At 41.4% G+C, this 27,655-nt stretch overlaps 1 protein-coding gene across 1 annotated transcript; it reads left to right on the top strand.

The window, feature by feature from the left end:
- The first annotated feature begins 1,314 nt into the window (after positions 1-1,314).
- Positions 1,315-27,655, top strand: PAPLA1 (Phosphatidic Acid Phospholipase A1). The gene is made up of 17 exons (XM_080265389.1): positions 1,315-1,417; positions 10,302-10,382; positions 11,893-12,158; positions 13,608-13,725; positions 14,362-14,462; positions 14,553-14,636; positions 15,705-15,857; positions 17,397-17,544; positions 17,718-17,827; positions 19,448-19,582; positions 20,403-20,616; positions 22,490-22,630; positions 23,258-23,452; positions 24,017-24,135; positions 25,036-25,244; positions 26,424-27,147; positions 27,217-27,655. Exons 1-17 carry the CDS (start codon positions 1,315-1,317, stop codon positions 27,397-27,399), a joined length of 3,084 nt encoding a protein of 1,027 aa, XP_080121515.1. The 3' UTR covers positions 27,400-27,655.

Below are 27,655 nucleotides of genomic sequence, written 5' to 3'. Positions count from 1 at the left end.
TTGAGAGTTTTCTGCATCTTCATTCATTTTCCTTTTAGTTTGGACAGAGATGCAGTTCTTTTCAGTGACAACATCTTTTTTAGATCTGCTTCCAATACTGCTGGCTAATATGGACACTTTACTTTTCTTGTACTTCTGAGCATCAACATTGTCACTTACTTTCCTCTTCTTACTGGGTTGAACAACAGGGCACTTCTTTTCAACATCAGGGTTTTTAGATGAGTGTAATGTCTTCTTTTTAGCCTGGATGCTGGTATGGCTCTTGACAGCATTGGGATTTTTAACTGCTTTTAATTTCTTACTCTCAGCTTGGGAACTGGAAGAGGTTTTACCAACAACAGAAAGTTTAACAGGTGCTGTCATCATCATCTTAACTTGGGAACTGGGGGAAGTTTTTTTCAAAGTGGTAGAATTTTTAACTGAAGCTTTCAAATTCTGATGTCTAGCTTTGATACTGGTGCAGGTCTTTTTGGCTGCATGATTATTAATAAGTGCTTTTATTTCTTTGTTTTTAGCTTTGACAACAGGGCAGGTTTTTTTAGCAACAAGATTCTTTACAGATGCTTTCAGTTTTGTTTCATCTTGGACATGGCTACAGACTGTTTTAGCCACAATTTTCTTCTTCTTAGCTTGGGTAGCAGAGGACATTTTCCCAGAAACAGGACTCTTATTAGGAGCTTTTGGTTTCTTATTTTTAGTCTGGGCAATGGTGTGGGCCTGTTTAGAAGGAACAGGTTTCTTTGCCGGTGATTTACTCCTCTTATTCTCAGCCTGGGTAGTGGAGCAGGTTTTTTTGGCAACAGGTTTTTCAACAGGTGCTTTCACTTTCTGACTTTTAGCTTGGACAGAGGTGGATGGCTTTTCTGTGACAGATTTTTTAACATGTGCATTCAATATGTTATTTTTGGCTTTGATACTTGTGCAGGTGTTTTTAGAAGCATGAGCATTAATAGGTGTTCTCATTTTCTTGTTTTTGGCTTGAGTAATGGTGTGGGTCTTCTCAGCAACAGGTTTTTTAAATGATGGTTTAATCTTATTCTTGGCTTCTGTAGTGGTGCACTTCTTTGCATGAAGATTTTTAGCAGGTGATTTTATTTTCTTACTCTTAGTTTGTGAAATGGTTAAGTTCTTTTTGACACCATGATTTTTATCAACTGTTTTCATTTTCTTACATTGAGCTTGAGCAGTGAAGCAGCTGACATTGTTTCCTGAGGACATTTTTGCTATTTTTCCACTTGTCACTGATAGGTTTGATGTTTTCCTGTTAACAGTATGGCATTCTGTTTTTTTAAGCTTAAAATACTTATTAACTTGATGCTGCTCCTGCCTTCTGTGCTTCCGGTTCATGTGGCGTGTGAGCTTGGACTTACAAGGATACAGCATCCTACAAATATCACACTGGAATGTCTGGATACCCGTGTGTGCAAGAGAGTGTTTAATCAGTGCACTCTGGGTGCTAAAACATTCCCCACAAAAACGACAACGCTTAAAATCAGCTGCCTCGCTAGTAGAGCCCATTTCTGTAAGGTGTTCTATCCGTCTTTCATACACATCAATCTACTGCTTAATGCTAAATCTTTCTTTTCACCTAGTCTTGAATGAAACTGAGCTCCAGTAACTTTATCGTGACTCAGTTGTAGTTTATTTCTTCACAGGCCATCTAACAACAAGTATTTAACTCTTCGTGACCCAACTGTGATCCTTCATTCCATCACCAGCTACAGGTTTTGTGGTCAGTATTCTGCATGGACTTGCACTCTGACACCTGCAACAGAAACTGACATTAACCCTTTGAATGGTGCTGGAGAGGGGTTCCTTCATGTAATGGCATAGATATCTGTTATACGAATGTCCTTTAACTAGCGTACTTCCCTATCACCTGAAAAGAGGAAGGTGGATTGCAGAAGGTAACTTAGTCTGTTGTCCCCCTGGTTCACATTCCAGATGAGGAAGAGGCCACTTAAATCCAGCTGGTATCTTTTTTCCTTTATTCCAGCTGTTGCCAGACAATTTTATTCAATTTAGGAAAGGCATCTCACTTTCATGGGGTTTACTAATGTTACATCTAACTCCTCCAGTTCAAACTGTCTATCTTAGGCTGAATACGACTGTTAAGATGGCAAGAATTGGTGTCTGTCTTCTCACTACTGACTGATCTGAGGACTGTAGCTAAGGCAATGGACAAGATGAAATGAGTACAGCTGTGGGTGTGTCTGATGCGACTGACATAATGCAGATGTATCTGGGGATGTAATGGTGGCAGTAACAATTACAACCTCTGGCTCATCTAGATGTGAACCCAGTGGACTGCAGGCTTAAGTAGCCCTTTTGCAGTCCACCATCCTCCCTCCAGGGGATACGGAAATATATTTGTATAAACAGGCAGTAGAGCAGCCTAGTTATAATACCACCACGTAAAGTCATCCCCTCTCCAGCATCATGTGTAAGGTTGAGATTACTAATAGTGACAAATTTATAAATGCTGTTATACAGGAATTTTCTGTATTAAATGACCAATTGAGAGTGAAAGTGTGAATGTTCAAATAGGGAAGTGTGATGCTCTTGACAAGGGTAACTACAGAGGATGTAAAACTGTTCGATCTGATAAAGAAAGAAGCAGAGTTCAGAAATTTACCTATGATTAGGCTTCATTTTGTTTATTTGTTTCATTTATAAAGGCTCCAACATGCTTGCATCCATCGGCCCTGGTCACCTAATGGTGGCTCCCTATTCAGTCCCTTATCCCTGAAGTCACACCCTATAACCTCATCTTAGGTCTTTTTCGGTCTGCCTATTGCAATTCTACCCCCAACATTCACATTTCTCACCTTCTGCATCGGTCATCCCTCATCCTCTCCACATGCCCAAACCATCTCAATCTACCCCTCCTCATCACAACACCAATACACTCCAGTCCCATCATTCTCAACTCTTCCATCGTAAACTTAGCCCCCACGGGTCTCGCGTTCAAGGACGCGCTGCACATCCACCTAAGCTAATCATTTTCATTTCTGTATGTTTGAGCCTGCAAATATCCTCTTCTTTTATTGCCCAGATCTCATTATCATATGGCATTCCACTCCTAACACATGCCACATAGCTACAAAGATTCCTCAGCATGAAGGGAGAGCCCTCCCAATGTCAGGAGAGGTAAAAGCTCCCTGAACTTCCTCCAACCACTCCTTATCCTAGCCACAGAGATAGCTCCAGTCCCACCTCCAGCAACTAACATGTTCCCCCAAATAACAAAACTCTTCCACACACACTGAAAAAAATTAAATAGGTCATTAGAGGGAAAACAGGTCCAAGGAGGGGAAATACATCCCTCTATCTATTGCCAGAACCCTTAATCCCTTAAAGGGTGCCACAAACAAATTGCCTCCACGTTGCCCCATCCCCGATACGCCATTTCACTGCCCTCACCCAGCTCACACCCCCCTCTCTCATATACCTCTCCACTCCATCCCTCTATCTCATCCTTGGACTCCCCCTCCCTCCCCCCCCCTCCACCTCAATCACATAAACTCTCCTCGATAGGCTCTCACTCTCCATCCTCTCCACATGACCAAACCACCACAGTGTATTTCACCCAATGCTTTCTATCACATCCACATCGACACCACAACGCTGCTTCACTTCCTCATTCGTCAGTCTGTCTCTCCATGTAACTTCACATGTTCCTCTCAAATAACTAATTTCCACTGCTTTCACTCTTGACTTGTGTCCTTCCAACAAGGTCCAAGCTTCACTTCCATAAATTAGCGTTGGTATCACAATACTGTTGTGTAGTAACTTTTTCACTTCCATGCTCACTTCCCTATTTCTTAACACTGTTTTCAAAGAACCAGCAACCTTTCTTCCTTGCTGTACCCTTTCAAGCACTTCATCGTCCAAACTTCCATCCTTACTCATCACACTATCCATGTACTACTTAAACGCACTCACATTTTCCATTTCCTCATCATCCAACGTCACTGTACATTCAGTGACTTCATTTCTCTCGAAGACCATAAGTTTACTTTTCCCTACTTTAACTTTTAGATTCTGCTTCTTATGCACTCTACCAAACTCATCCACCAAGCCTTGCAGTTCCCCTTCATCTTCACTTAACAATACAGTATCATCTGCAAACAACAGCACAGGAAGTTCTCAAACGCTGCCCTCTAGCATTTGGGCTGCTCCAACATCCACTGCCATATCTTGTATCTCTTTTATAACCCCATCCATATACAGACTGAACAACCGTGGAGACATGACACATCCCTGTTTCAACCCAACCTTCAAATAGAAAAACTCACTCAGTTCACTGTCCACATGAACTGCAGCCTTGGCACCCTCATACATACTCTTCACAGCATTCAACAACTTCCCATCTACTCCATATATTCTTAATACTTTCCACAGTCCTCGTCTATCCATCCTGTCATATCCATCCATCCATCCATTGCCAGACGCCATGTATCCCAAATGGGGTGGCCAAGGGCTCAGAGTTAATTGTTTTACAGGGAGGGGCACCAATCCTCCACCAACCCCACTTGACGTAGGGATGCCAACAGCATCTGGTGTTCCCAGGCGGTCACCCATCCAAGTACTAACCAGACCCAACGTTGCTTAAATGCTTTCTCCAAATCCATGAAGGCCGCACACAACTTCTTTCCCTTCTCTAGAAACTTTTCCATTGATGACCTAGGATGATTATTTGATCTACACAACCCCTTCCCTTCAGCCATATAAGTACAGTAAGATAAATCCATAGCAAAAACAGGTCTACGGATGTAAAATAGGTCCACAAAGGTAAAACTGGCCCATGAAAATAAAATAGGTCCATTTTTTAAAACAGGTCCATGGATTTAAAACAGGTCCATGGATTTAAAACAGGTCCATGGATGTAAAATAGGTCTGTAGATTTAAAACAGGTCCATAGATTTAAAACAGGTCCATGGATGTAAAACAGGTCCATGGGGATAATAGACCCATGACAAACAGGTTCATTAGGAAAAAATAAGTACCTACCTATCTATTGCCAGATGCTTTAATCCTGTAAAGGGTGGCCACAAACAAATCACCTCCATGCCACCCAGTCCCCTGCCTTTTTACTGCCCTGTTCCCATTTCATTGTCCTGTTCCCATCTGGGAGAAACTAGGTTCATAGGGGTAAACAGGTCTATGAAGGAATATAAACTGGGGAAAGTAGGTCCAAGAGGAAAATGGAAGGAGGGAGAGGGAGGGGGAGGCCAAGGATGAGATGGAGGGATGGAGTGTAGAGGTATATGAGACAGGAGGGTGTGAGCTGGGAGCAGGGCATTGAAATGGCGTTGGACAGGGCAACGTGGAGGCTATTTATTTGTGGCCATTCCTTACAAGATTAAGGCGTCTGGCAATAGATAGACAGACAGATAGGAAAATAAGTCTGTGGGGGATGATCCTGTGGGATGTAGTCTTGTTTACACTAAAATCAATTAAGATGGATGGGTTAGTTAGGCTATGTTAGGTTGGACTGGACTGGATTAGGCTAGGTTAGGTTCTGTTAGATTAGGTTTTCTTGACTTTTTTATGCGGATGATAAAGGGGCGAGCCAGGGACTCAGGAATCCCCTGCCTCCTCATATACATCGCAGAAAACCATGCATCTGCATCCAATTAAGTCATAAACAACACCACCTTTCATACGACTGGACAATGCTGTATCTGTCTACCTATAACCAGATGCCATAATCCCTTAAGGGGTGGCCTTTTGTCTCTGAGTTACAGGGAGGGGCACTAATCCTCTGCCAACCCGCTTGTTGACACGCAGGGTTGGTTGTATGGTTACCACTCAACGTTGTAAATGGTTTCCTTGCCTACAGGAAACTGCTGGTTTCCTGGCTTGCAGGAAACCATTAAGCTTGTCACTCAGTGTAAAGCCACCTGAAAATGAAACAAGTAAAAAAGTGACAGGAAAGATAAGAGAAACAGGAAGAGAGGAGGGCAGACACAGAGAGAATGATAAAGGTGAAGGAAGATGTAGGTAGCACTGCATCAAGTGAGTGGATGATGGACTGGGCAATGTTGATTAAAAAAAAAAAAAAAAAAGTACCTCAATGTAGGCCAAAATTTTCCAATCACCCAGGTTTGTCGTTATATGAATATCAGTAGTCATGGCCTACCATATCTTAAAAACGCTGTAGTAGGTGGTGGCGACCATCATCCACTCACTTGATGTAGTGCTGCCTACTTCTTCCTTCACCTTGATCATTCTTTTTCTGTGCCCGTCCTCCTCTCTTCGTATTTCTCCCATCTTTCCTGTCACTTCTTATTGCTTTTCTTTCCTTTACAGGTGGCTTTACATTGAGTGACAAGCCAAATGGTTTCCTGTAAGCCAAGAAACCATTTACAACGCTGGGTGGTAACCATATAACCAAACCATACGTGCTCCCTACATGTCAACAAGTGGGTTGGTGGAGGGTTAGTGCCCCTCCCCGTAAAACAAATAACGTCAAATGGCAACGCCTTACGGGATTATGGCATCTGGCAATAGATAGATAGATAGTGTGTTCCTTGATGCAAAAGGGTGTCCGAAATTAACTGAATCACGTCAAAAACAACTGGAATTCTAATTTTATGACAACAGTCATACTTCAGAAACAAGAAACCGAGTACTACCCCTTTACACATTTCAGAAACAAGAAACAGAACACATAACTTATGCTACCAGCAAACCCATTCTTTGTAAGTACCACCTCTGTTTCAGGATCAGCAGGTGAAATTCATTTTATACAAAGACTGAAGGGCTCATGTTTTTGAAGTGAAGCATTATGGCCACCTTTTCTCTACACCTCCAACACCAATGTCAATGGCGTCCACGTTATTATAATTCTGCAACTATGTGTCCAAACAATAATTATGTAAATAAAAAAAACTGAGGACATATACAGATCTCAATACAACCTATTTTAGTTGCAGGTATTTTCTTTTCTAAATACGCGGGATAGAGAAAAGCGTGCGAGCTGAAGCATTACTTACAGTCGTCATACTTCTTCACCCGCTTCATATATTCTTCCCAGCTCCCACTTTGACTTTTTAAAATTCTATATCAAAACAAGGATAACCAGTTATTTTGAAATATTAAAAACTGAAAAAGAGCCGCAAAACAGTCTTTTCTGAGGGAGAAAATGAAGATTGTAAATAGTTACTGTTTCGGTGGTAGCCGGATTAGTATGCGAACGATGCAGATGAAATGTTCATGTTCAGGGAGGCAGCTCATATACTTTACTTACTCAGTGGCCATTTGCACTTGAAACTACCATAACTATGCATTATAATAAATTTTACAGCCCTAGGAAAATGTTTGTCATTCCAAGTGTGCAACTAAATTTTGCTGCTGGTAGGCATACTGCATGGGGAGCATTTTTGGATGTTAATACTTTCTATGAAGATCTATCTATCTATCTATTCCCAGATACCATAATCCCGTAAAGGGTGGCCATTTGACACTTGAGTTGTTTTACAGGAAGGGGCGCCAACCCTCCACCAACCCACTTGTTGACACGTAGGGAGCACGTATGGTTTGGTTACCACCCAGCGTTGTAAATGGTCTTTTTGCAATTACTGAAAATCGTGCAAAGCACTGCAACTCATCTAAGCTACCACAAATAGTGAGAGTAAACCTATCACTGGCTAACTTATGTTTGTTGAGGAGGTGTGTGGCAAGACCCACCACCTCCTTTTATTGTATATATATTCTGTATACCTTTGCAACCATGAAATTTCTCTCTCTTTCTCTCATTAGTCACAAGCACTGCTCGATATCACCAGTCACGAGCACTATCATCCTTCTCAGTCCCGCCTCCAAGATAACGATACATAAATCCATGATTTCTTTTCCTAAAGCTAACAGGGAAATATTTGCTCGGAAAATTTAAAAAAAAAAAGTTAAATACGGATTCATATATCAGAATTTCTGTTTAAAGGAGAAATAAGAAAAGACAGAAATAATAACCCAGATAAGATTAACCATCGAAGTGTTTACGTCTAAAATGTCCACGAATCCTCTGCTCGCTTCAGCCAATAATACTTCACATTTTGATGGTTTTCAGGGCGCTGCTCTGCTCACACCAATATCCAAGGATGAGGTAGCTGACAAAACAGTAGGTGGGTTGTGTATCCAGGCTTTGTTTTGGGTTGAAATGCAATTAACGATGAGTCCTAGAGCAGGTTGGGTGATCAGCTGTTTACATTGACGCATATGGGATTTGGCTGTGTGGGATTTAAACTCTTCACTCAGGTAGCGCTTATTTATAGTTTATTTTTGCTGCTGCTGGACGATTTTATTCATTTCAGGAGAGTCACCTTGTATTGAAGAGGTTGATTAAAACTCAAAACCCATCAGTCGGAGTCTATCTCAAACCAAGGTCAATAAAATCACCTGAAAGTAGCAAGAATAAGTAATTAAAACTAGAAAATAAATCAAAGCATCTAAAGGGTAAAGTGAGTTTCAGTGTAGTATCCAGTTTATCAAAACTACAGCATATGAACTGTGGCTAAAACATTAATATTTATCTACAAACCATTCAGCTGTTTTGTTTAATTAACCTTAGGCACTGTATTGGCTATATAAAGCGCATCTGGTAAGAAAGTAGTTAAAACAGTTTATGCAGATGGTTAGACTTGTGATTAAGAGTTAGGATTCTGGGAACTTGAAATATGTGTCAGTGGCTCTTCCTATTTCTTCCATCTCTTCTGTCACTTTTTATTGCTCTTCTTTCCATTTTAGGTGGCTTTACATTGAGTGACAAGTGTAATGGTTTCCTGTAAGCCAGGAAACCGTTTACAATGCTGGGTGGTAACTGTTTAACCAACCCTCACGTGTTCTCCATATTCACCACACAGGGTGGTAACCATATAACCAACCTGCATGTGTTTCCTATATTTACATCACTGGGTGGTAACTATATAACCAACCCGCACATGTTTCCTACGTAACAAGTAGGTTGACGAGGGGTAGTGCCCCTCCCTGTAAAACCACTAATTCAAAGACAAACAGCCACCCTTTACGGGTTTGTGGCATCTGGCTATACAGTAGATAGAGATTATGTGGGCCATTTGACTAGATGAGCTATTGATAGTTCTCCCATTTTACTGACTCTTTCCTTGTGCCCAACTCCTATTTGACCCTGTCTGTGCTGTATACTGAAAAGAAGATTAGGATGATGAAGTTGAATGCTTGCCACTGAGTAATAATGTACCTTTAGCAGGTACCATAAATGATGAAATGTTGGTAACAGCCCTTCACTTAATTCCAGTACTCAACTCCAAGAATCTAAATGCCAAAAGACTACCAATTCCATATTTCCCCCTTCAAAGTACTGTATAGGAGCTCGAGGGTAGGCTGCTGTAGTCCAGAGCATGTAACGGTAGGAGACTGACCTGTCCCTGGTAGCATTTTCTGTCTATCTATTTACCTATAGCCAGATGCCATAATCCCGTAAGGGGTGGCCATTTGGGTTTGAGTTAGCTGCTTTAAGGGGAGGGGCACTAACCCTCTTCCAACCCACTTGGTGACATGTAGGGAACATGAAGGTGATAAAAACCCTTCAGTCATTTCTGAGACTCAAGCTAAAATGCATAAGCCACAGTTTGTTTTGACCCAAGAACTCTACCAACTATTTAATATATTATACCAGCACAAGTGGGGTTGGTGGAGGATTAGTGCCCCTCCCTGTAAAACAATTAACTCTAAGCCATCGGCCACCCCGTCTGGGATACATGGCGTCTGGCAATGAATGAATGAATGAATGAAACATCAGATTATTTTATGTATATACTGTACATGATTCAGTCAGTGTCATACATTTTTAACAGTTCCTTGATAGTTGTCATGGCATTGTGGAAAAAGAAAAAAAGCTATCACTGTTTCTGTACCATATGTGTCAGTTCACAAATAATTCTAAAATTATTATTCTGAAGAGGTTGATAATATTAAGAGAATTGATACCAAATTGATTATAATAAAAGCTACCCCTTGGCTGAGCCTCAAGCCTAGAAAATGGTACCTGGTAATACATCACTTTGTTGTACATACTTTAAGTGATGAGTTTTAAAATGTCAGCTTCTTACATACAGTTACTAAGTACAGTAAGATGAGAGATCTGGCAAATCACCCCTTATAGGTAGGAATGAAACTTTAATGGGCAGTTTTTCTTTGATATACTGACTGACTCTATTACAGTACTTATTATTTGACATACTGACTTAAAAAAGGATTTAAAAAAAAAATGCTTATAATGAATACTATTTGTATGTATAAACTTGTGTTTTGTGCAGATGTGTCTCAGAGTGCAGATGTGGACCAGCTCACAGATGGCCTTCAGAATGTGGATTTGCAGGCGTACCAACCCTCCGGAGGTGAGGCTCAGTGAAGAGACAACTCCTAGTTCTACTATACTTTTTACCCTTGTATTTAAGATTTGTTTTATCAGGAAAAACAAGAGACATGGTAAAGTGCTACACACTCCTTTCGTTGTCCTTCTGCAAGAACAAACCATGGCAGCAACAGGGAATTGATCACAAGTTTGATCATAAAGCCACACCCACATTACTTCTCTTGCAGGACGTTAGGCCGTATGCTGAGACGAAAATTCATGGGTTTTGCAGTTTTAGGGGATGAAATGGAACGAAAATTTTTGTTAATCAGAAAAAAATTGCTCTTCCATCCATATGTTCTCATAAGTTAGCATTTGGTTTCACATTCTTTGTTTGATTTCGCATTTCCCAACACATTTTGGACCAGCTGAGCATACGGCTATTTATTCTACATGGTATAGGAGGCTTTTAGCACCTTGTCTGTAGTGATTTATTTGTTTATTATATCATGGCATTCTCTTTGGTGTTGTTTAGGTTGTTTGAATGTTGACATAGTTTACATCAGTAACACACAAGGATGCTGTAGTGATAAGGCTTTTAGCACCTTGTCTGTAGCGATTTATTTGCTTATTACAGTACATCATAGCATTCTCCTTGGTGTTGCTTAGATTGAATGTTGACAGTTTACATCAGCAACACAAGAGGATGCTGTGTTGATGCATAGTTTCCAGAATAATCATTGGTATAGCAGTTCATAGGACCTCATCCAGAGTGATTTATTTACTTTTTACTCTGTAGCATTCTTTTGTGATATGATTTTAAATATCAAATTCGTAATGCATCAGTAATATAAAATAGGTTGTTGAAGTGTAACCTGCTGAATAAATCACTAAGGAAGAGGTGTTGTGTAATCTCCAGAGCTGCTTAGAATGACTCTCTCTCTCTCTCTCTCTGTTCTTGTGTGTTTAGGAGGCTCCCCATTCTTCCCAAGTGATTTACAGTACTGTACCTTGCATATTACACCCTGATATTCTTGTGACCTTAGGTGGCTCCCTTATACTCTTTTCTTAGCGATTTATTGTATGTATTATGCATTGCTATCTTTTGTTTTTTCTGTCTGTCTGTCTGTCTCTCTCTCTCTCTCTCTCTCTCTCTCTCTCTCTCCCTCCCTCATATTTAATCTTCAAGTCCCTTTCCTAATAGCCTTCTTTTTCTCATTCACTCAAATTTTTTTTTGTTCTGTTCTTTGTTTTTCATTATTCATTCATTCCATTTTTTCAATTTTTCATTCTTCTTAATTCATGCATTCCTGACATCCATGTTTCATCCATCTTGCCTTTCTTCGTTTCCCTAATTTTTTTTTACACTTCAATTCTTCCTTTATTCTTTTCCTTCCTCATTCCTTCCATCTTTCCATCAGATTTCCCTTTCTGTCTTTTTCACTATGTTTCATCCTTCTTTCTTTCATTTCTTTACTTGATTCTTTTTTACTTACTGCCTTTTATTTTTTTTTCCTGAGCTCATCATCCTAATGTGCTTCAATATCCCGCAGTAGCAAGCCAGTTTGAACCCCCCAGCCCCTTCGACAGTCCTCCACTTTCCGCCACCACCTCCACCACAACAACCACAGGCTTTGCTGCCACTATTCTGCAGCCAGCCCCACCACCTGCCAGCATCCTCCCACCAGCTCCACCAACTGCCATACTCCAGCCAGCCACAGCAGCCACCATCCTACAGCCACCTGCAGCTACAACTGTCTCGCTCTCAACCACAGTCAACACCACCCAACCCCACCTCCCACCTTCGTTTGAGAACATGGTAGCTATTGAATAATGACTACTGTATGTGCCATTGGATATTGGTCTATTGAACTGGTTACTGTTTTTCTTATTCAACCTCTTCAGCCCTGCATTTTCTGAACCCCTTTTCTCTGTTGATGTATTTCCTATTTTATTCTTGCCATCTCCAGACAGTTATATAGATCTTCAGGGAGACTTTTTGAAATGCAGGGGTTATATATATATCCTTTAATTAACTTCTTTGCTGGAAGACAACCCTCCTGAGTTGAGTAAAAATCAACTGGTGGTAGCAGGAATAAACTAGATAATATGCTTACAGATTTGAGGGGTTAATAATAGTCTGGATAACCTCAGACAATTTTATTCAGTGTAAATAAAATATACCCAGGCTTTTGGAGTTTATGTAAGTCTGTTGGTATGTGAAATTACTTGGATAGGCTTCCATCTTTGGGAAGTTACTTGTTTCCAGGCCAGCTGAGAGATGACTGGGGATGAAAGCTTCCCCCAAACCACACAGGGCAAGCAACCGGTCACGTACTTTGAATGTTTCAATGAGGCTAACTCCTCTGTGCTGATAATGGAGCGGTGAAGGACTGAAAATATAGTAGAGATAATTTGTTTGTAGGCCTACTGCTGTGGGAATTAGATATCATCAGTCCCCATTGCAAGGTAGAGAATTTGTCAACATAACTGTTTTCTGTACTGTTAGTACTGTAAATTGGGGGAAGTGGGTAGATCAGCATTTTAGGTAGCAGTTAAACTTTGATGAACATATTTTGTCATTTACTGTAGATTTAGTTGTGAGGAATGAACATAAACAAGAAGACAAAATGAGCATTTAGTGCTTAAGTGGTTTTGTAGCTCCTCTCCAGCTGTTTATTTTTAATACAGATACTACACATTAGTACTTTTTGTCTACAGTTTGTCTTTTTTTAATTTAACAAATTACATAAATGACTGTACAAGAAATTATTGATGCAATTTATGTGCAGAAATAAACTGATAATTACTGTATAAGGTAGTAGGAAGCATATGATTGAACTGGAAATTATTTTATTGTTGTGTTGTCCTCATGTGGTGGTAGATGGTGGCAATCATCATCCACTCACTTGATGAGCTGCCTGCATCTCCCCCATCATCTTCCTCATTCTTTTTCTGTGTCTGCCCTCCTTCCTTCCTGTTTCTCCCATCTCTCCTGTCACTTATTATTACACTTCTTTCTTCTTCAGGTGGCTTTACATTGAGTAACAAACCAAATGGTTTCCTGTTAGCCAGGAAACCATTTACTGCGCTGGGTGGTAACCATGTAACCAACCCATATGTGTTCCCTAAGTGTCACCAAGTGGGTATGTGGGAGGTTAGTGCCCCTCCCCGTAAAACATTTAATTCAAAGACAAATGGCCACCCCTTACAGGATTATGGCATATGGTTATAGAATAATGGAGATTGTCCCTGTATGGTTCCCCAGGCAGCGCAGTACCACCCCGTGCTGCCCCACTGGTTCTACCGACCCGCCGGCAAGAACCAGGAGTGGCGGCCCTTCAGCTTCCCTGACTCATTCAACCTGGAGGAGGCATTCTTGATGGGTCAGTTTATCTGAGGTTTTATGATTGTGTTTAGTTGTAGACAGTAATAGCATTCCACTTTTTAGTCCGATAGTTATTAAGCCCTGATATAATATTCTGTAAAGCATGATGATGATGGTGATGGAGGTGGATGAAAATGAAAAATGATGATGCAGAGGAGTGTGCTGGTAGTCTTTCTTAAACCCTGTCTTTAGATTTTTATTTTTATTTTTTTTTTTTATCTCAGACAATATGATTCATGTTTGGAGAGACAACTTGTATTGTTAAGGTTGGAAACTGTGTCTAGTAATCACTGCAGGATGATGACGCCTTTTGAATAATATTTTTGGTGTCTTCAGGTGATTAGTTCATTTTAAGAAGGGCCTTTCATAATGAAAGGGTTTTTAAATTTCTTGATCAATCCTGTTTGTATGCTGATGGCTTTTATGAGTTTATTGTTGCTCCTTCAAGACACATTTAGTCATTTAAGAGTGTTATAATTGTTTGCAGGTTTGGAAAGACCTTGTAGATTGATGGATTCTGTTGTATCAAAGTTTGTGTGTGTGTGTGTGTGTGTGTGTGTGTGTGTGTGTGTCTGAGAGAGAGAGAGAGAAATAGCTGCTTTATTTTCCTTAAGCAGTAAAATTCATCCTGCAGGCAACACCGAACCCATTCCGGTTCAGGGCGGGCGCTATGACGTCTCTGTTATGGATCGAACTCGTGTCCCTGTCTACTGGGAAGAGGAGGAGGAGGAGGAGGGGCCAGAGCGATGCAAGGAGGCGCCAGAGGGAAGGACAGCGGGTGGAGGGAAGTCAGACAAAGGTGGAGGGAAGGAGGAGGGAGGGAATGTGCGGAGGTGCAGTTGGTTCAGGAAGGGACCCATGGATGCCTCACCAGTGCCTTACACGGAGAAACAGGCGGCCATGTTGGAGGTAGGACATGGAGAGAAGAGTTAGAAGGAAGGAAGGAGGGAAAGAAAATAAAGGAAGTAGGGAGAAAACAAAGGAAGGAGGAAGGGAGGAACAAGGGGACAGATAGTAGAGAGGGAAGGAAAATGGTGGAGAGAAGAAAGGAAGGAAGGAAGGAAGAAGGGAATGAAAATAAAGGAGCTAGGGAGAAAACAAAGTAAGGAGGACGGGAGGAAAGGGGGGACTGATAGGAGAGAGGGAAGGAAAAAGATGGAGGGAAGGAAGGAAGGAGAAAAAGGGGAAAGGAGGAGCAGAAACAAGTGAATTCATTGAGGGCATGCAACAAAAACTCTAAGCTAAATAGAAATCACCAGAAGATTAAACGTACCAGAGTAGTGAATGTTGCTAATAAATGTTTTAGTGTGGGGGGTCTAAAAGCAGTATGGTTAATAAGAAATGGTTACAGGAAGTTTGGAGAATTCTTGACCCCAGTGACAGTGAAGGAACTCTCACCATGTATGAGAGGAAAATTTCTTGCTTCATGTATGCATAATAGAATGGTATATGGTAGGGGGAATGGGCAGTAAAAGAAGAGGATGTTCATAGAATTGAGCTTTTTGAGGATGGTGAGATGGAACTGTAGTGCCACATTGAGGGATAAAGCAATGTGTGCAGAATTTAGAAGACACTTGGGCATTGAGATAGTTGGTGATATGATGTGCATAGATAGGCTGAAGTGGATTGGTTAACGCTTAAAAACTTCAGTTTACAAGGGGCATCTACCTGCATATCAAGGAAAATATAGTATTGTGAGAGTTTACCAGAATGCTGCAAGAGACTGTGCAGCTTGGAGAACAGCCATCATATGGGGGGAAAAAAAAAAAAAGCTGTCTAATGCAGGCATGGAAAACTGTCTTACAGAAATGTACATTTCCTGCACATGTGCATTATGTACTATATATATTTGAAGGTATGTAAAGCTAATGTAACAACCTGGAGGTGGTTCTGTCATGACCATCTCCTGTTGGGGGACTTACAGTGGGGAGCAAGGCAATGATGAACACGATGATAATGATTCCTGTAATTTTGCAGGATGCGTACAAGAGCTGTGTGTCGTCTGGTCGTTGGCACAAACAAGTGGACCAACGGGACGGGTCTAGAGTGTTGCTACACTCCCCACGCTCCATGGTCCACTATAGCTCCGTCATACAGGACTCGGAGTTCCCCACTGGAGTTTCTGTTAATGTTAGTGTTTGGCCTTTGGCTTCTTCTGTATTATCTTATTGCATGTCCTGTTCTGTAAATATATTAACAGAACAGGGATAAGGCATACCAACTGGATGTCGCCCATGTAGGGTTCAGTGTTAGGGATTTTTCAAGTTAATTACTCACATAATGCTGCTTGGATGAGTGACAGATTTGAAGATGGGAGTAGGAGTGGTAAGTCAAGAATTTGTGGATAGGTCTGGTAAATGAGTGTGTCAGCAGGAAATATAGTTAAGTTGAGGAGACTTGGGAACTGAAAGGGGATTGAGTTGTGTAGGTGAGTATGTGTAATATGTATGGAGAAGCCTAGGGTAAGGGTTTGGCTCCCCTATTTTTAACTTTATAGTTGATGGATTGATTCTTTGTGGCAGGTGTATGTAAAGTACTTCTATAAAGAAGAAAAATACGCAGCTACAGCCTTGTGGTATGCGATGGAGCTAGGAGTTTGGGAGCTTGAATGAAGTGTGAATGGTTATATGGCCTGCATCACAAGATATACTGATGATAATTCTCTTAGTCATACTTTCTTATACCCCATCGTTAAGTGGGAAAAAGAGGTTGTGATGATTACGATGATGGTGGTGGTAATGTACTGTATGATGCTAGAATTATCATCATAACAGTGACCATCAGACATATTATCAGTACCACCATCACCATCATAATTACCAACATTACCACCATTGCTACCACTAATACCACCTTCACCACCATAACTTTCATTACTGCCACTATCAACACCAACTTCCATCATCTCTACCAAACCAGCCGGCATCAACATTACCATCTTCACCTTAACTACTATATTACTACCACCACTACAGCAGTGACTAGTACTACCATAACTGTTCCATCATTACCATAACTTCCATGATCACTACCAAGCCACTCCCATGATCACCACAGCAAGCATCATCAGCATCACATTTATCCTCTTCACCACCACAGCTGCCATCTTCATAACAATACTTATCATTACCATCACCACCTCCACAGCTATCATCATCGCCACTGCACCCATCATCACTACCACAGCTACCATCATCACCAACCAAAACTACTACCATCACCAACCAAACTGCCACCACCACTACCACAACTGCCACCCATAATCATCACCACCACCACAACTGTCATCATCACCACTGCAGCCATCATCTCTACCACAACTACCATCATCACCAACCAAAACTACCACCATCACCAACCAAACTGCCACCACCACTACCACAACTGCCACCCATAACCATCACCACCACCACAACTATCATCATCACCACTGCTAGCTCCATCACAACCACAACTACCATCATCACCAACCAAAACTACCACCATCACCAACCAAAACTACTGCCATTACTACCACAACTACCACTCATAACCATCACCACCACCACAACTATCATCATCACCACTGCAGCCATCATCATTACCACAACTACCATCATCACCAACCAAAACTACCACCATCACCAGCCAAACTGCCACCACCACTACCACAACTACCACCATCCACAGGGCTCCCAGGCTCCCCTCACAGTACGGCGTGGAACAGAAGACTTTGAAATAGAGGATGGGGAGAGCGAGCAGGTGGACCATTTAATGTTGGTGGTCCACGGGATTGGTTCGGTCTGCGATCTGCGGTTGAGGCCGGTCCATCAGTGTGGTGAGTGTGGTTGAGAGTTACTTTGTGTGTGTGTGTGTGTGTGTGTGTGTGTGAATAGGCGTGCAAGGAATTGAAGATGGAGAGGAAATTAGGTCACATTAAAATACAGTATGGTAAGCATCCTAAGGTCACAAGGATATGGGGATTTCAACATGTTCTCTGCCCCCCTACAGTTGAGGACTTCCGATCGCTGGGACACAGCCTGCTGGCGTCACACTTCAGGGAGGCTGTTGACCGGGGAGAGGTGGGGCGCGTCGAGATCTTGCCCATATCTTGGCATAAGGTAAGGAATTGGTGATTTTACAGCAGGATCTTGTTTTGTATCACCAGATTTTTGATTTTGCTATTAAGTTATGAAAAAATTGTCTCTTACTAATGACAGAAAATGGTGATGTATACTGATAACTTACATTCATATTTACCCTCCAGAGTTGAGCAGTATTTCAGGAGACATTAAAAATAGTTAGGCCACATCATAACGCTTCTTTTACCACAATTTTTGCTGGTAATTGACAAAAGAATGACAGCAAATTTGATTATGGTATTAGATTTCCATTGCTGACTAATGTATAAAAGTGATTAGCCAATCTTCCTAGTTGTGTGGATGTTGTGATATTTTTTGAAGCCCTCTCTGACTTGAAATGAGTAATAGACAAAAATAAATAGGAAGAGATGGGGAAGTGGCGTGTGTTGAAGTTCTATTCATATTCTTGTCCCTTGCATCTGGAATATTTTATTATTTTTAATCCCATGATGTGGTTTATATTCAATTTTTGCTATCCACAGACCATTTTCTTTTCCTTACAATAGACTTTTTTGGCTCAGAGGGGTCAGATATGGGCTTCACTTCAAGACATTCCTCTTAATATGAATTCAGTCATCCAGTAGAAGCAAAAATGACACATAAATGTCTTCACCAGATTGAAAGGGTTAATATTTTCACTCCTAACTTGAGTAGCATCATTAGGAGATGGCAAAAGTACATTAACGCCTCTTTTTTTTATTGTTTGTTTTTAGTGCAATAAATTAAAAAGCAATGGCCTACTGGTATTAAAGTTTCCCTGCTACCTATAAAAATGATTTGTCAGTTTGCCCAATTTCTAGTACCAGTTCCGTAGAAAATATTTTGACATTTTTAAATACATCCTCCACTTATAATGAGGTCCACATTATAGTCCTATGTCTGGGATGTGTGTAGGCAAATGTTAAGTGAAACATTTGACAGATTCTCTTGGTTCATAACTGGGAGTAAAAAAAAAAAAAAAAAAAAAAAAATCTGACCAGAGTAACTTCATTGTAAAGTATGAGCAACTTTATGAATAATAGGGGTTAATTTCCCAATTTTTAAATGATGAAACAACTTTGATGAAATCAAATGATGCCATGCATCATCTCAAGGAATCCTTATACTGATGTTGGTCATGGTTCAGCTGATGTCTTCTGTTAATCAGAAGCTAAACCAAATGCCAAAACCAGGTACACTGTAATTGCCTCCCACCAGTGCTGGAAACCATTGGAAAAAAAGGAAAATGTGTAAATAATCTATCTGACTATATGTAATAAAGTTTGTAATACTGTATGAATCTCAGCTTAAACTCTGGTTGTGTTTACTTGAATCAGTTTCCAACTTGCCTGCCTGAGAGTGTTGATTGTGTGGCCACTTACCAAGCGTGTAGCCACACTTCACTCTTAAAGTAGTACCATTACTGTACCTCCAGGGTTGATGGTAGCCTAGCCACCCATCCACTACTGGTATCTACTTTAAATGTCACAACTTTAAGTTCAGAGTGCCTGCATCAATATTCCCCATGTCCAGTCCTCCTCTGTACATTTTTCTTACATCTCATGGGCCAATTATATATTTATTTACTTATTTATTTATTTGTTTTCTTGTTTTCCCCAGGCACTCCATGGAGATGCAACAGGGCTTGATGCCAGGCTAAGGCCCATCACACTGCGGTCCATCCCCAAGCTGAGGGAGTTTACCAATGACACCATCTTGGATGCTCTTCTGTTTACCAGCCCTGTGTACTGTCAGGTGGGTGGCTGCCTCTACGCGTCATGTACTCAACCCACTTAATCCAGGTGACATCCTTTATGGTTTAATCTTGCTGCTGCCAGGCAATTTTATTCAACTTTGGAAAACCCTTGTGCATTGAAGGGACTTAATGAAGTTGTATATATTCCCTACAGTTCAAAAAATCTGTTTTGATCTGAATGAAATCACCAGGAAGTACCAGAAGTAAAACAAAAAAGAGCTTCATGGACTTATGGGTTAATCCTTTCTGTATGATGTATTTTTCCATATTGATTTACTGTTGGGAGGTAATTTTATTGAGTTTAGAACAAGCCTTTTGAACTTGATGGATTGGATGTAACCTTCATTAACTTTTTCTCTACAGGGGAGCTTTTTAAAGTGAATAAAATTGCCTGGAGATATCAAGAACAAAGTAAAGAAGACAACATTGGATTGAAGTGGTTAAGTGAGAACTGACTATATTTTAAGGTTGTTATAGCTAACCATTTTACCTGCAGTGGTCTTGGAGATGGAGCAGTTGTATGCTATCCATCCATCCACTTATCATTCTACTTACTGTCTGTCTAGAGTATCTCTTTTTCTGCATGTCTAACATAACCATTTTGACATCGGCACATAATCAACACACTGGTCTTGGAGATGGAGCATTTACCAAATAGGCCATCCATCCATCCATCCAACCAGCCAACCAATCAACCAACCAACCATCCATCTATCCATCCATCCATCCATCCATCATTCTGCCTACTAGTTATCTGCTGTATCTTTTTATCTCTCTGTGAAGCTATCTGTTTATCTGACCTAACCATTCTGCCAACAGCATATAATCGACACAGTGGTCTCTGAGATGGAGCGGCTGTATGCTCTGTACAAACAACGCAATCCAAACTTCTGTGGAAAAGTGTCAGTGGCTGGACACTCACTGGGCTCCGTCATTCTCTTCGACATTCTCTCTAACCAGAAGGAAGGAGTGAAGGAGGAAGGAGGAGAGAAGGCTGAGGAGGGGAAGGATGAAGATGATGAAGAAGAGGTGAGTTCAGAAGGAAGGAGCAGAGGTGGAAGGAGGAGAGATATAAGAGGAAGGGAAGGATGATAATGGAAGGAGGAGATACAGTAATAGTGATGGAGGAAGAAAATGGTGGTGAAGGATGTGGAGGAGGAGGAGGTAAGTTATTCTTAAAGGAAGGAATAAAGGAGGAAGGGAAAGATGAGGGTAAGAATATAGAAAAGGTAAGTTGTGAAGGAGGAGGAATAAAAGGCAATTGTCCAGAAGGAAAGACAAAAGAATAGGAGGAAGGAGAGAACAAAGAGGAAGAGAAGGGCATGAAGATAAGTTGTAAAGGTGGAAGATGGAGGTAAAAAAGAAGAGGAAGGGAAAGGTGAGGAGGCAAGTGTAAGTTGACCAGAGGGCAGGTGTGAAGGAGGAGGGGAAGGGAGGCGAATAGAAGCAATGGTGAAAAAAGTGGAGGTTAGGTATACAAATTTAATTCTACACTGCTTATCGCTGAGTGATTTAGAGATCAGAATGCCCCAGTTGGAGTGATGGCCCTGCATATATTTAGTCCCCAAGAGGTGCCTGGCCCAAGTAAAGAGGATTAGACTGAAGGATCAAGGCATATAGTACTTGTTGTAAGCCTATACTGATTTTTCTTTTTCCATTACTGTACTGGAAAGTTCATTGTTAACTAAAGAGAAATTGACTTAGGTTCCTGTGCTACCTAGAAAGCCCATATGCCAGTTTCTTCCAGTTTACAGTACTAGTTGGTGGAACACATCCCTTAATTTATATTGAGGATTGCCTGTATGCCTCAAGTGTGTTGATTATTTTTAGTTGCCTGGAGATAGGAGGCTGCCACCATAGCAACAAATAGATGTGGCCAGGAAAAGTTTAGAGAACTCGGAGCTTATGCTCTTATATATATATACACACACACACACACACATATGTATGTATTGCCATTCAGGGATGAGTGAAGCTGGTCAGTCTCATCTTAAAGGTCAGGACCAGCTTGCTTAGCCCTGGGCTTTTGCGCTCCTCGTAGAACAACACAGGATTAGATGATGATGATGGCGATGATGATATATATAATACATGTACCCCTTTCAGTCGCTTCAAGCATGCTTCTCTTGTGTATATCACAGTGATAAAATTTGTTTGACAAACTGTGTCAGAAAAAACTTCATTAATAGTGCACACTTTGGGTTTTGAACTGTGCTAGTTACATGACATTTTAGTACAGGCAGTTCAGGATGATGTGAAATTCATAGTTGAAAGTTTGTGTCCTATTACAGAGTGCTACTTGCCCCAACAAAGTCCTCTAAGTAGGGGCATATCCAATGAGTGTATGACATTAAACTACATTATAATTGCATCAAGAATCAAAATGCCCGGAGGGATTAAAGGGTCAGCTGTGTACATTTGTATAAAAGTGTGATGGTGTTTGTTAGTGAAGTAAAAGAGTTAACACTTTCAGTTTGCCTTTTTTTTTTTATGCTACCATGGTGAATATTTTACATAGGTTTAGACATTTGTTCATCATTGGAGTGAAGAAGCTAAGAGGGAATGGAGGAGGGAAATAAATGAATAAGGTTGATAAATAAATAAGGCATCAAATGATTAAAAAAAAAAATTCCAGTTAGTATACAGGTACTCTTGTTACTCAAGTTTGATAAAAGAATGCCATCTCTCTGTGCTGAATGCTGAGTTGTAACAGGACGCTAATGCTAGACTGTGATGCTAGTCCAGAAGAAACGCTATGAAAAACCTGTAGAGGTCTAACTTGGTTGTATTCTGACACCAGGCTATGTGAAGTAAGCAGAAAAAGAGCAAAAATCTGGGCCAGGTGAATGATGAGGGGACTGTGTAGTGTAATATTCCATGCCTTGTCCTCCTACAGAAACGAACAGATCAACACCAAACCACCTCAAGGTCATCCCCAAAGGTGGAGTACGTGGTGGGGGGAGGAGGAGGCACTGGGCAGCCCTCTCTCCGCTACCCCCAGCTCTCCTTCCATCCTGAGGCATTCTTCCTTCTCGGTTCACCCATATGTAAGTATTGTTACATTTACATTGTTAGGATGTTGTTTATGAGTATTGTACTAAGTATCATTTGTACTGAATCATTCTATCCATCCTTCATGCTATTGTCCATCCTGAAGTATCCTTCCATCTCAGATCACCCATATACAAGTACTGTTTTGTCCACTCTGTTGCATTGTCATTTGTGGACACTGTATTCATCTTGGTGCCTTTATGTGATTGCAGTGTAATTACCAGACCCTTGACTCCCTACTGAACGTTGGCTGTGTTGAACTGTTGGGTATGTCCTTAGCATCTTACCCTAAGTGGTTTGATATAGTGAGGGTTTTCTATGACCATCCATCTGTTTATCCCTCCATCCATTTATTTTTCCCTCCATCCATTTGTTTATCCCTCCATCCATCTATTTATTCCTCCATCCATCTGTTTATCCCTCCATCCACCCATTTATCTCACCATTCACCCATTCATCCCACCAACCCTCTATTTATCCCATCATTCACTCATTTATCTCACCATTCACCCATTCATCCCACCAACCATCCATTTATCTCTTCATCCATTCATTTATCCCTCCATCCATCCACTCATCCCTCAATCAGTCCATCCACTATCCCTCCATCCATCTGCTTCCAGCCATGTTTGTGACGGTGCGTGGAATCGAGAGTATTAGTCGAGATTTCCGTCTTCCAACCTGCCCTCGGGTCCTCAACATCTTCCACCCATTTGACCCCGTGGCGTATCGTCTGGAGGCACTCATTGACCCCACGTTAAGCGAGGTCCGGCCCTTCCTCATCCCACACCACAAGGGGCGGAAACGGATGCACCTGGGTTAGTAGCAAGAGAGAGAGAAAGAGAGAGAGAGTTATTTTCTTACCGTTAGGCCTTCTTTTTTCTCTTTCTGGATCCTACTCGCCCCATTTACAGGAAGTCATTGTTATCCTCCATTGCAGTTAGCCCATAGAGTCTACTGGTATATTTTTCACTTTGTTCTTATTATATCCAGGCAGTTAAATTCAGCACTGGAGAGAAATTCTGAACTGGAGAGGTTAGATTTAGTCATTGTTAACTCTTTCACCACAAGAGGTCTACCCAAAGCTGAATAAAATTATGAAGAGATTGCAAGAATGAATTAATTAAACACATCACTAGATCGAATGGGGCTCTGTTCATAGTAAATTACAGTTGTGTATTGAAGTTTCATTGCTAACTGTATAGTAGATATGCCAGTTTCATGTTTCAGTAAGAGTTGTATGGCAGAAAGTGTGTTGTTTTGAAATACATCCCTGACGTCAAATAAGAACTGACTGTATTAATGAGAAGTAGGATTTCAGCAGTGATAATGATGATGATAATGATGTTTTATATTCTCCTTCTCTCCCTTCCCAACCCCAGAGCTGAAGGATACACTAGAACGTGTAGGATCAGACTTACGCCAGAAGATTGTTGAGTCCATACAAGGCACATGGAACAAGCTATACCAGTACTACACAGGCGAGCCAAGGGTGGATCAGGTGAGAAAGAGGTAGACCATAGATACACAAACCATACGTACCCTGCAGACCTTCATGAGTGGTTCAGTCTTGATATTAGTAGAAAGATTTTGCACTCTTGCTGGTATGGAAGTTTAAGAACAGGTTGAAAGAGAGAGAGAGAGAGAGAGCATATCCATGGCTACCATTAAATGCTATGTTATGGTATGAGACAGGAGTGATTGACTGGCACAAGGTGTAGGATGCTGTATATTTCACACATCAAGATATACTTAGAATCAGTGAATGACCCGTAAAGATTACCACATGTTAACAGGTCTGCCATTAAGCCCTCCAAACTGGGGATGTTGTTACTTCGACTAATGCCAAGTGATTTATTTTGGTTAGGAAAGACACCTCCAGCTTGTAGGTGTGGCATCATATTCTCTGACCTGAATAAATTATTGTTCTGATTCCCTGAGAGGTGCTGGAGGCTTTTTAAAATCTTTTGTTTTTAAATCCTTCACTATGATGATGTATTATTTAGTTTATTCATGTTTCTCCTGGATATTTACCCTAGAACTTATTTTTCTTTCTCTCCACTAGGGAGGTTAAATGTAGATATCATTTGTCTTGTCTGTGCAAGAGGTTTGTCTATAGTTGCTGGTGGCTGCAAGCTTGAAATTTTGTAATATGTCACAGGAATGAAGGAGTTGTTATCATTGTTGTGATCCCAGGCTCATCTGAATATGTACCCACTGGACCACCAGCTGAAGTTACCCTTCTGAGGTTTACCATTCTCCTTTTAAGGGGTAAGGATGGAAGCAAAGGATGTTTGTATAACAGGGCAGTGAAGCTGACTGGTTATATTAGTGCCGCCACATGAAGGCATCCCTCTTTACCCAAGTGTAGGGGTTAAGGGTCACTAATCTTTCTCTGCAGCTTGAACACCGCCTCCTCTTGTCTCCGGGAGAGAAGGAAGGTGAGGGAGAGGGTGATGGAGGGAAGGAAGGCGATGGTGAGACAGAGGGAGGGGTTGGCAAGTTTGGACAGCTGAACGGAGGGCGGAGGATTGACTATGTGCTGCAGGAGAAGCCGTACGAGAGTTTCAACGAGTACATCTTCGCTCTGCAGGCACATCTTACTTATTGGTCAGTCATGAGTGCTTAGTTTCAGTCTTTTTGTGTGTGTGTGTGTGTGTGTGTTTCTTTTTTTTGTCATATTTATTTCTTTCTTCATTGTTTCTTTCATCTATTTGTAATATACATTTTTCAATTTCTTGTCATAAGCAGTATTTCCTCACTATGTCACTTTTTTTGACATTCTGTTTTGGCCATTTCATCCACAGAAAAATGATCAAATTCCATTGTTACCTTTAAAGGGGTTTAGTCAACAGTTAGGCACATGTTTCATAGATCATCTCAAAATGAACGGATCTTGAATTTGGCTCTCTTTTATATTGTTTTTGTTCTTTTCTTGGAAGGAACAGTTTGTGGGCTCCTGACCTTTGGTTCCTTCTTCCTTGCATTAAAAAAAAAAAAGTCACAGTTCACCCTTCCACCCAAGTTCTTCATTTACATATTATTCATATTACCATCAGATGTTTTTATATACATCTTGAGTGTTTCTGTGGAGATTAAATGTAGCTTAATAAATTCCTTCCATACTAGAGTTCAGTATGGTCTTAATATATGTATATTTTGGTAACTGAAACAAAATTGTCACAGGATTGAAGGAGTTAATTCTGTCTTTCAGCTTTTCTTTAATTATCATTCTTTACCTCCTGTACACCAGAAACCATTTACATGTTGGGTGGTAACCATATAACCAAATTCTGGCTCCTGGTGGTTTAGTGGGTAATTATTGCGCTCCAGTCGGATTGAGCCAGTGAAAGTTTATATCCAAGGGGTGGTTGGGGTTGGTTGCTCATTTAATGCCACTCTGGGATGAGTGAGGCTGGTCACTCTCATCTTAAATGTCGGGACCAACTGCCTAGCCCCGGGTTCATGGGGCCATGTAGGATTGGATGATGGATGGATGGATGGACTTCCTTCATATCTTAGTTATTGGTGAGATTGGCATTGTTATTGTATTCAGTCTTTTTCTTTATTTTCTCTTTGTTCTGTTTCTTATTTTCTTCTATTTCTTCTTAGACAGCTTTTGCACTCATCAGGCACATTTTACTTAATGGCAATTCAGGATTTAGTCTTCTCTCACTGATTAACAGCAAGCCCTTCTTCTTCCACCCCTACATCATCATCATCATCCTCCTCACCTCCACCACCACCACCACCACCACCACTATCACCATCTTTATTTCTTGTTCCCAGGGAATCGGAAGACACAATGTTGCTAATCTTAAAGGAACTGTACTCATCCCAAAACATCCTGCCGGACGCCCAGCGTAGTCAGGCGGGTACCTCCACCCCCTCCACCATCCCATCGCTCTCCCCGGACCTCAGTCAGAGTGCTCCAAGTGGCTTCCCTGGACCAGCAAACCAGCAAAATGTTCAGATGTTTGCCCCGCCTCCTGCTTCACCTTCAGAGCCGGTCCCACTCCTTTCTGCATCGTCCATGACTACTTCGTTTAGTCCAGCACTTGTTTCTCCTCCCCCTCCCATCTCATCACTCTCTTCCATTCCACCCTCTTCCTCCCTCCCTTCTATGCCTCCTTCCCTCCCCCTCTCATCCCCTTCATCCTCCCTTCCTTCTTCCCTCCCCTCTTCCTCCTTCCCATCTATCCCTCCACACCCCCCTTCATCTTTCTCTCCCACCCTTCGCTGTTCTTCTCTCCCCCCTTCCTCCCTCCCATCTGCCCCTCCTCACCCTCCCGCATCTTTCTCTCCCGCTCTTCGTTCTTCCTCAGCCTCTCCTTCCCTCACTTCCTCTTCCTCCTCTGTTTCTTCCCCACAGCCCCCTCCTTCTTCCTCTCCAGCTCTTTCATCTTCCTCTTCTTTCACCACCCCTCCTGCCTTCCCTCCATCCATTCCCTCCAACCATACTCCACTCTCCTCCCCACCTTCCATTCCTCCTACATTTGCCTCTCCTCCTCAGCCATCATCCTTTCCCTCTCCTCCTTCTACTATCCCTCCTCCCTCCTTCCCTCCCTCCTTCCCCACTACTACAACTGCCCCACCTAAGCCTCCAGAGGGTCAGCGTGTGATTGGTGGTCGTCCCATAGCACTCCTACCTCAGCAGCCACTAGGAATGGACCCCACTGTGAAGCCCACCAACCAGGTGACTGTTGGACCCCCTCCAAAAATGATCAGTGGAAATTTGAACAGAAAATTGAACCTTCGGAGGTAGAGGTTCTGTGTACATAGCTACTATATATTTTTTTTTATTAACGTTATCTCGTAGACTTTACAGACAGTCCTCATTATAGGTCATTTATATACAGTGATCCCTTGGTTATCGCACATAACTGGTACTGTCCCTAATGTATGATAGCAAAGCTGCATGATAACAAAAGCACAGAACCTATGGGATTTATCCTAATTGGTACCAGGCACTCCACTTGTAAGTTCAGATTTTCCCTTTTACAACAATTAAGACCCATTAA

The sequence above is a fragment of the Coenobita brevimanus genome, chromosome 15, assembly GCF_032717465.1.
Source record: "Coenobita brevimanus isolate Jiangsu-jjx chromosome 15, ASM3271746v2, whole genome shotgun sequence".
NCBI lineage: Eukaryota > Metazoa > Arthropoda > Malacostraca > Decapoda > Coenobitidae > Coenobita > Coenobita brevimanus.
The sequence above is the reverse complement of the archived record's forward strand: the minus strand, read 5'-3'. Positions and strand labels throughout refer to the sequence as shown.